The sequence below is a fragment of the Aquila chrysaetos genome, chromosome 12 (assembly GCF_900496995.4).
Source record: "Aquila chrysaetos chrysaetos chromosome 12, bAquChr1.4, whole genome shotgun sequence".
Taxonomy (NCBI): Eukaryota; Metazoa; Chordata; class Aves; order Accipitriformes; family Accipitridae; genus Aquila; species Aquila chrysaetos.
This window is the reverse complement of record NC_044015.1, coordinates 9,375,216-9,389,763: the sequence shown is the minus strand read 5'-3', so window position 1 is coordinate 9,389,763 and position 14,548 is coordinate 9,375,216. Positions and strand designations below refer to the sequence as shown.

Genomic DNA, 14,548 nt, shown 5'->3' with positions numbered 1-14,548 from the left:
GCAGCAGGACATTTGTATGTTTAACTTGCCACCATCAGAAGTTTGCCGGAGCCCAGATTTAGCAATCTTCTGGTAGCAATGCGCATCTCTCCCAACAGTCAGTTCCCCAACTGTTAAGCTGAGGCATGACCTCCGTGATGTAAACAGCCTGGATCCATCTGCTCCTAAGCACAAAGTATGTGGGAGAGGAAAAGAAATGATTTCCATCATACCGAGGCTCCTCAGTTTTTCTCTAAATACTAACACGCACACATGTACTGGAATTGCATGCAACACTATTAAGAGGAGATGGAGTCGCTCCAGGCAGGGGCTTGTAGAGCCAGTTCTTCTGGGGCTTTGGCATTTATTACTGTGTCTATTAACTTTCCCCCTCTATGGGTGCAATTACAGATCAATTAATTCTAACTGAAAACAGGAAAGAAAAAAAAAATTGGCCCTGTTCCTCTTTGAGAGCAGGTATGAAGCCCAAGGAGATGTGACTGCTCAGCTTTTAAAGCTACAGAAGCTACCAAAATAATCCTGGCAGCAGAGAGTCAGTGGGAGCAAGCGAGGATGGAGCATCAGCTAAAATGCTTTGTTTTCTGCCACGTGGAAGCCAGTGGATTTGAGAGCTCAGGAAGATGCTGAGACTCTTATCAAGTCTTGCAAGCTGCTAACCTGTGGCCTGAGGTTGGTGTCATCCAGCACCCTGCTGTGGTGGGGCAGGGTGTACCTGCAGCTCTGCACCTCTTCCCAGGGAAAAGTGCTGTAATGCACAGAGAGATTCGCATGCTGCAGGAGGAGTAGGAGGGGTGGACAGGACCTCCTCCCACCCGGCGGCTGATGGTCCATTGAGTGCAATGCCCTGTGGTCAGTTGGCTCTGAGTCAGGGGGATGCAGAAGTTGCATGTGCCCCGTGCCGGAGATTTGCAAAGGTCTGCTCTCCGTTCTTTGTGAAACTGTTTGGTTTTTTTTTTTTTTTGGCTCAGCAGTTTCTCATGTAAAAGAATTTGGATCTGTGTTCAGGCTGCATCTCCAGAGCAGCAGAGACCTGGTAAGAGCCATGCTGCCTCATCCCTGCCACCTGTGGCATGCGTGGTGCTGCAGTGGCAGTAATGCCATCCCAGTAATGACCACAGCTCACCACTGGTCCTTTCCTAACCACTGCAGAGGTCCTGCCTGCTTTGCCCCTACTGGCATGAAGATGGCTTATGTCTATCTTGTTGCTGGGAGCAAGAAGATAAAAGAGTGAAGATAAAAAATAAGCCGTGCTTGGAGGTATAACGTTGAGAACTCATGTGGTGTTTCTGATTCCAGATGGGATGTGTTTGACTCTTCCATCTCCCTTTCCCCAGCCCCTGCATATAAAATCTGGTTTGCAATTGTCCTCCACCATTCATTGCAGCATCTGTCCTCCTGTTGAGGGCTGGTAGACTCCTTTCCCCTAACCGGTCTCATAATTCCAGCCCCTTTCCAGGGTGAAAAAGCTACTATAATCACTGGTATTCGTGGTCTGCAGCAATAGCTGAGTGAGTGCAGAGTGGAAGGGGATGCTGCCTGACTTGGGAAGGCTGGGTCGTTGGGTCTGCCATGGAGAAGACCTCTGGAAGCTGCTGGCAGAGCAAGAAGTTGAGCACGATGGCAAGAAAAATGAAATCCATCTGCCTTGTACCAAACAAGAGAGTAATTTAAATCCTCCTAATTGCTTCCACTCATCCTGGTGATGTTAAGTCTTTTCTCCCTTTAAGTCTTTTCTGCCCCCCACCCCCAGCTCTTGCACTAAGCCTTTGAAAGAAACGACTAATGTTATAATTAAAGGATCAATTTGGCAAGATTTCTTTGTCTTAAGATCTTCTTTCTTTCAGGTTGGGTTAACGCTGCGTTCCCAGTCTCCGGAGAGTTTTCTTCAGCTCCTTCAGGAGCCTTCTGTACCATCTCTGAAATCTTTTCACTTCACTTAATTTGAATTTCTTTCCTATCCAATTTTGAGGCATAACAAACGATGAATAAAATTAAGTTTTATAGCAATTAATAATACGGGCGTTGAAGGAACAAGTGTGCATTTTCAATGGAGGCAGGGTTTTTTTTGCTGGCTCTACGCAAAACCTGGGCCCCGTGCACTTGAGTTGGATCAGGTGGTTTGAAGCCAAAAACACTGGGAAGAGGATTAATGTCTCGGAGGTAGGTGGTTTGTGGATGGGAAAGTGGGGAGACATGTCTCCACCACGCAGGAAGGCTTGTGAGGAGATCGTGAGGGACAGCAAGGTGCCAACAAACATGCCTGAAAAATATTGCATCGGAAGTGTGAAAGCTTGGAAGCATCATTGTTGGTTTTTTTTCTTTAAAGGTTGTAGCATCTCAGGGAATGGCTCAGATGAGATGTAAAATGGCTGCGCCCATTGTGGTTTTGGGGATTCACTAGCTGGAACCGCTTTTGAATGGAGGTGTGGGTGTAACGGGGAGGGGGGCTGTGATGCCTCCTGCCAGGTCCCCCAGCACCATCATGGGATGCACACTGGTTGGGCCACGTTTGGCAAGAAATGCCTTGTCGCTTTGTTCTGGGGAAGCTCTTGTGTCATTGACGTGGTATTTGAACATGAGTGAAGCAAAGGAGCCTTTGAGATCTTCATCTATATTCAGCAGCCAGGTGGGCATCCATATTCAATGAGTGCCTCTCTGCCTTGCTCCGCTGTACCACCTTTCTGCGGAGGGCCTCCAAGCCCTTTGCAAACAAGCTTCCTGACAAGAGACGCGCGTGTCTGGTGTGCCATATCCCCCGGTGTTACAGGGAATAACGACTCCTCTTACAGCCAGCCGGACAGGATAAAAAAAAAATCCACAACAAAGAGACGACTCCGTGACTTTCCCCTTTTATTTCTCTTTGCAATTTATTTGCCAGCGTGTCTCAACTGCTTCAGATTTGCTCTTATTTGTGCCTCCTTGCAAATCTGCTCTGTGGACTGCCCATTGTCTGAGGACTGTGGGTGAAAAGGCTCATTTTTGATCCTCTTGACAAAACACTCGGCAGATAGTTCTTGCTCACAGATTGCTTTTGGAGTTGTTTGTTCCAGAGCGTTGTAATTTCCGCCGTCCTGGTTAATGACAGCAATCGTGTGGCCATCGCTGCAGCTCTTTGACTTGGTGGATGGCTCTGGAGATGCCCAGTTCCTCCATGACCAACTCCATCCTTGCAGGGGTGTGCTGGGCACTCCTGTTGGGTGAAGTAGACAGGATGCCCCAAATGAATCACATAGCATTATCAGTTCTTTGTACAACGTAGGCGGCTGTTTGTTTGTTTTGCAGTGGCAGAGTGACATATCTAGCAGTTCCATTGTGGGTTTCACACTTGATGTTTCGTTCTGAATTCATTGTATTTGTGTGTTGAAGGTGTCTATTAGAGTGCTTGCAAGTTCCTGGGAAGTTAACATGATGAAATGTTGAAAATTGGTGATTTTTCTTCCATGCTGTAACTCGCCTGCAGTACTGGCCATGAACCTTTCATGTGCGGATCGCTGTCACTTGCAAATGGGGACTATAAAACTGTTCTCCGCTTACAGAGGATAAAAACTGGAACATAGGAGGGAAGGGGAGGAGTGACATTTTCCCAGCGCTGCATGAGCCAGTGGGAGTGATTGCGAACAAAGCCCGGGGCTCTTGAAGCAGTGAAGCTGCACTGCTCATACCAGCCCTGCCTGATAAGAGTGGAATAAAATCCAGAGCTTCCATCTCTGCTTCTTGCTGCTGGGGCTACCAGACCCTCCACCACCTCTCTGTAGCTTTCTTGCAGCATAGGTTGACCATGCTATCGCTGCCTTTGGTGCAACATTGCAAACAATAGAATTCTCTGAGCAATGGGGACAGAGATGCAAACCTCAGTGTTGTTACCCTTGGAAAAATGTTGAAACTGAGACTCTACAACTGGAATGTCAGTGGTTCCCTTCTCCCGGTAATATTTATCCTCTTTGTCATTTATTTTTCTCTACTTCAAAACAATAAGCTCTCCAAACTGTTGGCTGCTCTGAGCCCAGCCCAAGTACCGTTGAAAACCTGTCTTTTTTTTTAAAGGTCACAGCAGGGTTGAGCTGAACACAAAGCAAGTGTCCATGCACGCTTTTCTCACTTTGATCATGGAGTACTTCTTATTCTTGGAGAGCATGCATGAAGTGTGTGGGGAGGGCCTGATCCCACCCTGAAATGCAGAGGCTGGACTAGACGCCTGCATCTCTGCTAGGATCCATCGGTAAGGGACAGGCTTTGCAGCAAGGTACAGCTGATGCCCACCCATGTTCCCAAGCGATGGGTGAGCCTGCTCTTGGATGAATGAGAGACTGTTGACTGAAGCTAACTGTAGATGAGAAATAGGGATTACTGGAGAGAAGAGGGGAAGTGTTTAAAGTCCTTGCTGTTCTGTGGGCTGTGTTCCCCATCAGCAGATGCAAAGTCTGAGTTCTCTAGTGTTTCTCACTGCTTTGAGTCATTTCAGTGTCTCTGTTGCTGCTCTGACTCTCCATCAAACACCAATTATTTGAATTCTTGAACTTCATCTTCATGGCTGCCCAAAGCTTGGACCCGAGAGATCCCATAACACAGCTGGCCAATGGTGACCCTGTCCCTGCTGCTTTGGGCCCTACATGGAGCCACAATGGCCCATATATCTTTGAGGGACTAGCTTATAAAAGGAGCTCTTTAGTGCTGGGAGTCTCAGCTTTGCTTCTGGTGGCTCCTCATCTGGAGCCCCTCTGTCCTCTCCCCACTTATGGAGACAGTTTCCCATTTGGGCTGCTTTCTCCCTGTGTATTCATGTTGTCATTGCCTGTCCCTTCTGCCTCTATTTTTGTTCACTTCTCCTGTTAGCGTGGCATGTCAATGCAAACTAGCATGACGAGGTCTTTCTGAATTGTTCATGCTGCTTGGTATCAATCCTGTCTAATACAAGCTCCTTTAGGACCTGGTAGAAGTGACAGACATCAGCAAGTACCTGTAATACAATCTGATTTAAATCAGTCATAAAATCATAGAATCATAGAATACCAGGTTGGAAGGGATCTCAAGGACCATCCGGTCCAACCTTTCTTGGCAAAAGCATGGTCTAGACAAGATGGCCCAGCACCCTGTCCAGCTGAATCTTAAAAGTGTCCAATGTTGGGAAACCCACCACTGTGACAGATTGCCAGTTTGAAAAGGAGCTATTTACCACCACCCTCTGGGTGCAGCCTGTCAGGCAGTTCCCCACCCACCGCACAGACCACTTGTCTAGACCGTAACGCATCAGCTTCTCTAGGAGGAGGCTGTGGGAAACCGTATCGAAAGCCTTGGAGAAATCCAGGTAGACAATCACAAGCTTTCTCCAAGGTAGAAGGTAACCATCAGCATCTGCCCCCTCTTAAATGGGACAGTGATGTAATGGGTAATCTCAGGGCTGGTATCTCCCAGCTCCCTCCTGTTTTACCATTCGATGTCGCCAACAGCTTGTCAGCTTTTCATTCCCCAACTCGTGTGTCTGCCGGCGCTCTATAAATGTGCTCTCTTTAGCATCGTCAGCTGTACGCTCCACTTCTTGCTGCAGCTTTGTCACAACACGGCGAACACGTAACTCTTGCCGAAGTACACAGGGATGATCAAAAGCTAATGACCACTGCTAAAAGGGAATACAAGAAATAGGATGTTTCTGTGTTCCTTTTTTTTATTCTCCCTTTTCACCAGTTAGTGCTTCATGGGAAGACTTGTTTGAGACAATCCAGCTTTGTTAAGGAATCTTAGAATCATAGAATCATAGAATAGTTTGGGTTGGAAGGGACCTTTAAAGGTCACCTAGTCCAACCCCCGTGCAATGAGCAGGGACATCTTCAACTAGTTGGACATCCCCGTCCAACCTGACCTTGAATCTTCTCTGACTACTTCTGGCAATTCAAGTGAACTTAAGTCAAGCAATTACCCTTATCCAAAAAACTTGTTGCCTCCTTCAAAGCAGACCTATGAAGCACATCTTCCCTCTGCAGAGGTTTTTGTACCCCTTTTGGACACCCTGCTCTAGCCTTTGCTGTTGGTTCAGTGCAATATCCCGGTCTGCAATGCCAGTTCTGCTGTGCCTGCTTGCCACCGTCTGTTTAAGTCGAAGCACCAGGTTACAGACTGCACAGTTAGTTCAACAGTCTTACTTTAGTTCCTTTACAACTCTTGGGTAAATACCATCTGATCCCCCAGGTTTGCAGCTGTCTCATCCGTGTTTCCCAAACCGTCTGTTGTCAGTTCTGTCCCATAACCTTCTCTGACACCCTCCTGGAGTTGAAGGCGGTTTTTCCTCAAATTGTGGTGCTCAAACCTGAAGCAGACCCATGAGCTGAGACCCTGCGAGTGCTGAGGAGAGCAGCAGTATTACCTGATGACTTACAGATGGTGTTCCTTGTTATACATCCCATTATATATGTTTTTTTCACAGCAGCATGGTACTGCTGCCTCATTGTCAGCATGTAATCCAGTATTTCTCCTCTTCCCATCCCATACTTTCTGCTGCCTCATATCGTTTTCAGACCTGTTTGGTAACTGGTTTGTTGGACGTGTCTTTGACGGTGGCAAAAGGTGACAAATTGATGGGTTTGAAGATGGTTGGCTTGTTGTTTCAAAGCATGGAAGACACAATATTGATGTGATCAGTGCTATATACCCACTCTGGACTCAAAGAAGCTCCAAAAGGAGAAAAGTGGGTTGCAGTATCTGTGATATTTTTTTTTTTCTTAACTGGTTTTTGGTTGTTGGTTTTCTTGTGGTTGGGTGTTTTTTTTGGTTTGTTTGTTTTGTTTTGTTTGTTTGGTTTTTGGTTTTTTTTCTGTTTGTTTGGGTTTTGGGGGTTTTTTTGGTTGGTTTTTTTTGTTGGTGTTTTTTTTTCCCCCCCAAAAAGGGGCCCGTTTTCAAGCTGGATGCTTCCACATGGGTTCTTCTTCCATTAAAACCAGACCCGGGCTCTCCAGTCCTTTCAGCAGAGCGCAACAGTGTAGTAAAAGCATCGCTGCCCTGGTGCGAGCGAGGGTGCCGGCGCCTGGGGAGGAAGGTGGCCGAGCACAGCGGTGTCCCCCAAGGTCTCCTGCCAGGAGCAGAGATGCTCTCAGGCTGCGCGAGGGGAATGCCAAGGCTGTAGAGGAGAATTTGCAGGCAGAGGAGGAGCGAACCATCTGTGCTCCAATTGCCCCAGCAGGCTGGGCACGGCGTGCGGATGGATGGTGCCCTTGCGTGCAGGAGGACAGATGGCACGCTGCTCCCCAGCTCCCACCGCGACCTTCAGCGCTCGCCTCCATTGCTCGCTGCGTGCCTTTGGCTTTATGAGGCCGGACGGAGAAGGGCTGCAATGACACAGGGTCGGCACGAGTGGAGCTCAGCTGTCGTGGGTGGATGTTTTCGTGCTGGAGGCACCAGGATTTGGGGCCAGGAGACCCAGGTGGACAAGCAGAGGTGTTGCCGGTGGGGACCGTGCTATCTGCTGGGGTCCTCTGAGCCCCCTTGCAGGGACCCCATGGGGCAGCACAGCCCTGGGCTCTTTGCAAGGCAAAACTGGGCCATCCCTGTCGATGTAACCCAGACATGCCAGGGAGCAGAGCCCTTCAATGGAAAGCAGGCGCCTGGCTCTCTTGGCGACGCGATGCTGCCCTGCCTGTGACTTGGAGCCTTCCCAAGCGGCTGTCAGTCACCGTCGCTGGCCCTGTTCTCACTCACATACAGTATTATCTCTACCCGCTGCTGCAAATTGGCTCTGAGCAATCCTTGATCTGTCAGCATCGCCTACCCACTCTCAGATGTCACCAGCCCCCGCTGCTGCCCTGCTTGGTAACGTGTCTCTCTGAAATGTAATAATTCATTAAGTTGAGCTTAACTTTTTTTTTTCCCCCCTCCCCTCTCTGCCACCCCTTACTCCTTCTAATGGACAAAAGCAATTAAGCTCCATTAGGGATCAAGTGTGTGGGAAATGTCTCCCACAGAGACCCTGCTGCAGCTGCACAGGCCTTGTCCCTGCATGCCTGTGGCACCAGCTTCTTGCAAATTAGGGCTCTGTGAGCAAATGGTTGGGTAGAGGGAAATGATGTTTGATGAGGGGGACGCTGGAAAAGATGCTCCCATTCCCTCCTCCGGGAAAAGGTGATTTGAGGCTCAGCTGGTCCTCCTGCCTGGGTTTTGTTGTGGACACATGATGATGGCTTCTCTTGCCATGCAGCAAAAGGAGGCACTAGCCTCAGCAGAGGAGGAGCTGGAAGACAGAGGGATGGGCAAGCAGAAGGCAGCAGAGAGAGGCCAGATTCCCAGCTGGTGTAAATCAGGGGAAGCTTTCCAGGTGCTCCCGGTTGCAGAATGTATCTGCAGGGTCTGGCTGGCAGAAGTTCTGCCAACGTGCTGGCTGTCATGGGGTTACGGCCCATGGGGCAGAGGTTCAGCGCACGGGAGGACCAGTGGACCAAACCAGAGGGAGGGAGGCAACTTTCCTGCTAACTCTGGCTGCAGATGGCATCTTCTCATTTCTCGACATCCCAAATTTCCTAACAAAGGGTGGTGAGGGGTGATGGCACAGCCAAAATGGTCCTGCCTTTCCTCCAGCTAGGGCAAGGAGGGTTTTTAGCATAGCATGCTCAAAACAGAGTGTGTTTCGCTGTTGGCTGTGGGAAGTCCTTCCTTCTCCCCCGTCTCCTCCCGCCCTCCTTCCCTTCACTTAGGCTGCTTTTCTCTTCCTTGCCTTTTGTTCTCTCCCCCTTCCCCTGCCCTAGGAAGAAAGTCTCATTTCAGTCTGAAAGCCAGCGATGGAGGGGGAGAGTCATTTGATGCTTAATGCCAGAGCGGCAGGAAACTTCACCTTCCTGGGGTGGAATTAAAAATGCTTGAATTGTCTGGGGATCTTAAACAAGAGATGCAGGGAACATTCAGGGCTTTTCACACAAACATGCACATACACACACACACGCGCGCGCGAAAGCCTACACAGCATTAAGGGTGTAATAGCTCAGCTGGGGTAATGCACTTGAACTCTTTCTGCAGCAGACAGACCAATTCTTTCAGTTCTTTTGACTATTTTTTTTTGAGGCTGGAGATTGCTGCTAGTCTCCAGGGAGAGAGACATTTGTCTTGCAGAGAGAACAGTGCCATTTGTTCTTTGTAATCACGCTTCCCTCGGAGCTCCCTGGGACCGGGAGGAGGCTGAGGGCACGAGCTGGGTTCCTCCGTGCAGCTGGGACTCTGTGGCCACTGGGGCTCGAGGACGGGACTGGGAGCTGCAGCCAGCAGATTGCATCCCCCTGATGTTGTTGCAGGGAAGGAAGGGTGTGCTGGGAGGGCGTCTGGAGTGAGAAATGCTCCCTGTGTGCAAATGTGATCATCAATAGAGGTATAACGTGCAGGTTGAGATGCCCCAGGTACATGGTGTGTGCGAGCATGGGGTGTGGGACCTCCTGGAAGCAGGTCCAGCGTTGTTGTCTTACATGTCAGGTGGGAGGTTGCCTACAGTGCCACCCCTGCGTTTCCTGCCAAATATTTCCATTTCTCTGTTTGTGTGTGATGGCCTTTGCATACATGCTTAGGGCTTCGGGTGCTTCTTCATACAGGGTGGGTGAAAAACCTGCAGGGCTCTTCTGCATATGGCCACAGTTGTGCGTAAACCAGAAGGCAGACCATGCTTACCAGCATGGTCTTGTGTTTTAACTGCATGTGAGAAGGTGTATATAGCCCTAGCTGCATATGGGTGTCTTTGCACAGCTCTGGGCTGAGCTATAGGTGAAATCATATGTCTTATGTACTGAGGAGTGTGTTTATGTGTGTGCTTAGGGGTGCGTGTGAGCACGTGGATGCTAGTACATCTGTGCACCACGTGTGTTAGAGGCTGCGTGAGCAGTGGGCACGGCGTTAGCTCTTGCCAGCGTTGCTCAGCGTTTGACATGCCCTTGCCTGCACAGAGCCTGTGCGGTGCTGCCTGCCCACTGCAGAGCTATGCCAAGCTGTTGTCCTTCTCTGGACTGGTCATCACAACCTGGACAGTTTGCGTGAGACACTAAAGTCCAGAGAAGGACAACAGGGATGTCTCAAGTCCTGGGAAAATACTCCAAGGAGGGGCTGGAAAGAAAAAGGATTCAGAGGAGGAGATAAAGGAGGCGGACAGGACCTGCCCTCTTCCATCCCCTTGTTGCCTCCCCACAGTGCCTGGTTTTTATTCCCTGACGGGATACACAGAACCCGAGCTGGTTCTGGACTCAGGTGGCACTGGGAGCATCCTCCCTGAACAGCAGTGGCTCCCAGCCGAGGCACACAGGCCTGAGTGACCGAGCGGCGGGTTTGCTCACGTGCATCCACGCCTTTCCTCCTGCAAAGAAGCCTCTCCTCCTCTCTGATCATTCACTCATCCCCTGGCCATGCTTCGGCTGGGGATGGCCGTGCACCTCCCCACCATGAACCAGCACCCCTTGACTTGTGTTCGCCCTTGGTCCCTGCCTCCCCTCCCGGCCCCACGGTGCCCCAGGCCCCTGCGCACCCTGCCGCCCCCCAGCTCTGCTCTCACCACCCCCCTCTGCCCTTCCCCAGAGAGTTTGCCAAAGAGCGTGAGCGAGTGGAGAACCGCCGAGCCTTCATGAAGCTGCGGCGCCAGCAGCAGATCGAGCGGGAGCTCAACGGATACCGGGCCTGGATAGACAAAGCGGGTAAAGGCTGGTGGGCCGGCGGGGCTCCCAGGGAGGGTGGCGGGCACTGAAGGGTGCTGGTCATGCAGAGTGGTGGGGATGGGAAAGGATCCCCGAACATCATCCAGTGCAAATCCAAAGTTGCATGAGTGCTCACATGGTGGTGTTGGGTGCATGGGTGAGCTTAGCCCCAGGTGGTGTGATGGTCCGGCCAGGCTGCAAGCAAGGACATGGCCAACAGCTGATGAAACCTCATGTTCTGTGGCACGAAACTATCGTATTTTAAACGAGGCATATTACATCTCCAGGGGAGGCTGTGAGCATCACGGCTGTGAGCTTTGCTCTGCGATGATTTCCTTTCTTTTGATGTTTGCTGGAGTCCGCTGCAGTGGTGGACAATGGGAAAGGAGAGCAGTGAATGGTGTCAGTGGTTTTCCAGCTAAACCTGCTCCTGGAGCAGTCTGAAGGAGATGGACTCACCGGTTCCCACCCTGGGGCTCCTGGACCTGGGCAAGGGCTGGGGGTGGTGGAGGTTTCCATGCCTCCTGCTGACACCCAGCCAGGCACGACAGCCCATGGGTGCTGGTCGCCAAACTGCCACAGCCTGTGTCCTTGCTTGTCCCTCATGGGGATCAGGTCAGTGCATTCAGCTCTGGGAAGGGAAGATTTACACTTTCATCTAGCATTCAGACTTGAAAAAGGACGGGTATCTTGAAATGAGCCCTGAGCCCCAGACCTCAGCTTTGGTCCTGGGTTGGGATGTTGAGCCCCACGCCTGTCTATGATGTTCAACTTTAGCGGGGTTAATTACAGTGGAGGAAGAAGGCTTGATTACAAGCGATTTTTCTTTCTGATGCAATGTGTGGTAGCTGCCACTTGCCACCCTCCAGAATTTGCTTTTGGACACTTAACCAATCAATACTTGATGAGTTTGCAACCTAGAGCAACGACCTCCAGGCTGGGCAAATTGCTTAGGTACAAGGCAGTGAGATCTGATGTGTTCAGCCAACGGTGTCTTGTCTCCTGATGCTGAACTGTGTGTTTTTTGTAGAGGAAGTCATGCTGGCTGAAGAGAATAAAAATGCTGGGACCTCAGCCTTAGAAGGTAAGACAAGCAATGCCCTGCCTAAAAATCTGCCTGCCCTTCCGCCTGCCTGCCTGTAGCTTCAGGTTGAAACCCTCCAGCTGTGATGGGAGGTCTGGGGATGCCCCAGTGGGGTCTGCAGTCCAAGAGAGGGGTGTGGGGAGGTGGATTGACAGCATAACCCCTGAGAGAACGTGGAGGCCAGGAGGTGTCTGGTAGCTCTGGACTAGGGTCACCTGGGTATCTCCCTCCTGTTACCAGACCTGAATTAGCTAGGTACTGATCACCAGATTCTGGTCCAATGAGCTGGCTATGGGCAGAGTTGGGCCACCGTGGCTCCAACATCCATTTCTCTTCCTTTCCCAGTGCTCAGGCGAGCCACCATCAAAAGGAACCGGACGGATGCCATGAACCGTGACTCGAGTGATGAGCACTGTGTCGATATCTCCTCCGTGGGCGAGCGGAGGCTGGCGCAGAGAAGACCTCTTCATCCAACCTTGGGTCAGTGCAGTTTGGAGCTTGCTTCCCCAAAACCTCTGCCAGGGTCACACCCATCACCTGGAGACTGTCACAGATCAGCCATCTCTGCTAGTTTGGCAGCAAAGGGGGCAAACCACCTGCTGCCCCCTCTGCCGCATAAAAACTGTCTGGATGAGTCGTGTCCCACAAGAGCAGTGTCTGTGAGCCGTCTGTCCTGTCTCATGTTGCAGCGAAGGCTGGAGCACCCAACTCCTTCTCTCACCTTGACTGGAGCACCCAACTCCTTCTCCCCCCTCTTTTCCCTTAGGTAACCCCTTGAGTCACTCTGGCCTCAAAGGCGCCAGAGTGGACGGTGCCTCCTACTTACGGCACAAGGAGCGACTCCTGCGCATCTCCGTTCGCCACATGGTGAAATCCCAGGTCTTCTACTGGATTGTCTTGAGCCTGGTGGCTCTCAACACTGCTTGTGTGGCCATCGTCCATCACAACCAGCCAGCCTGGCTCACCCACTTCCTCTGTGAGTCTCTGGGCTTTGTGTAGGTGTGAGAGCACTGTGTGGGCACACAAAACCTCCTGCAACCTTCTTATCTCCAGTGGCCGGAGGTTGCAGCGTGCCCTCGCTCCTTGCCCCAGGGCATGTGGGGATGAATCCCACCAGAGTCATGCTGGTATGGAGCTGGGTGGGGAATAACCTGAACTATGTTCACTGTTGATAACAAAGGACTGTGTACAGCCATTTAATTCCGCTTTGCCCTTGGCCCTGTGGCCACTGATGGCTGTCTCAGCCCTGTGAGCAAATGTAGAGGAGTTTTACTGGCCTTATGCCCTTCAGGTCCAATGTATTGGTCAAGAGAGAGAAACAGACTGCAGGTCTCAGTCGGGTTTATCCTAAAATCTTGAAGAGTGGTGATGGAAAGCTTGCTGGAGATCCATCTTTGAATGCCTACAAGCAATTGCTGGAAAGGCATAAGTTTGCAGGGATGGGGGTGGTCATAGAAGAGCTATTTGGTTAAAATTTTGGTGCAGAGCATGGCATGCAAATCCCAAGCTTGAAACCAGTTACTGGAACATGCCCAGGCCCACTGTGGGCCATGGTACAAGGTCAGGTCTTGGAGGCAGTACAACCATGTCTATTCTAGCATGGTGCTAACTACAGAGCAGCGTCATCAACCCCATGGCAGCCGTGTGTTACTCCTGAGCTGCTGCAGTAGGGACAGTGCTGCTTTCTCAGCTGTGTTATTCATACTCACCTTGAAAATGTCCCTGTCAAGCACCGGGCCTGCCCATATCTGCATTAGCATGCTCAGGCCTGCTGGGATCCCAGCATGCCACGGTGTGGTATGGCAGCTGGTCGTGGTGAGAAGCATCTTTTGGACAAGGTGAAGAGCCAGACTCTTGCCTGCTAACATTCATGAAATAGCTGGAGAAGCTTTTCACTGACTCTTGGCTGTTAGGCTCGGTTACCCTGGCCAAGTTCCAGCCGTGCAATGATTTAAATCCAGGTTGCTAATATTCCCCTACAGTGTCATGTGGTTAATGTCTTTGCAGATGCCTCGACCACTGTCATATAATGCTAAAGAGCTGCTCTGCTCCATGCTGGCCATCTCTGGTCCTCTCAAAGCCCTGGGACACTGTGGTGCACCTACTCTGAAAGATTAACTTGTGGGGTTGGTGCTCTGTTATATACAATTTAGGTCCTTGCAGACAAGATTCCCTCATCCCATACACTGGCCTGAGAGAGCTGGGGGAAGAAGTGTGGTCCTCGACTGGTCCCATCTCTGCAGTGTGCTGTGTGGGCTATGGGTGGATGCATGCAGGATGCTTCTCACAGCTCAGCACCCTGAGGGTAGCGCATCTGGGTTTTCTCTTTCAGACTATGCAGAGTTCCTGTTTCTTGGGCTCTTCCTCCTGGAGATGTCCTTAAAGATGTACGGGATGGGGCCACGCCTTTACTTCCATTCTTCCTTCAACTGCTTTGACTGTGGGGTAAGTGGCCTCAGACACGCTGTGGGTGTGTGGGGAGATGTTTGGCAGGTGTCTGCAGTGCAAGACACCAAGGGGGAGAAGAATGGACGGCCCGTGGAGTGGGCAGGGGAACCCTTTCTGCCGGGACAGCCTGCCCATGCCAGACAGAGACACCAGGTCTTAGGCAGTGTGTTGGGTGCCTCATCTTCAGGCACGTGAGGGTTTCCTGCAACAGCCCATCCTGAGCCTGTCTTTGACTCGTGGTTGTGTCTGCTTCTCAGGTCACAGTAGGAAGCATCTTTGAAGTGGTTTGGGCTATCTTCAGGCCAGGAACCTCTTTTGGGATCAGTGTCCTACGAGCCCTTCGTCTCCTGCGAATATTTAAAATAACCAAGTA

General features: G+C 50.9%; 1 protein-coding gene across 1 annotated transcript in view; it reads left to right on the top strand.

The window, feature by feature from the left end:
- CACNA1E (calcium voltage-gated channel subunit alpha1 E) overlaps positions 1 to 14,548 on the top strand; it is a 173,040-nt gene that overhangs the window by 116,157 nt on the left and 42,335 nt on the right. The window contains exons 11-16 of the mRNA XM_041127951.1: positions 10,528 to 10,643; positions 11,674 to 11,727; positions 12,073 to 12,207; positions 12,494 to 12,703; positions 14,060 to 14,172; positions 14,433 to 14,545. Coding sequence (XP_040983885.1) covers positions 10,528 to 10,643; positions 11,674 to 11,727; positions 12,073 to 12,207; positions 12,494 to 12,703; positions 14,060 to 14,172; positions 14,433 to 14,545 — 741 coding nt within the window. The remainder of the gene's footprint in view (positions 1 to 10,527; positions 10,644 to 11,673; positions 11,728 to 12,072; positions 12,208 to 12,493; positions 12,704 to 14,059; positions 14,173 to 14,432; positions 14,546 to 14,548) is intronic.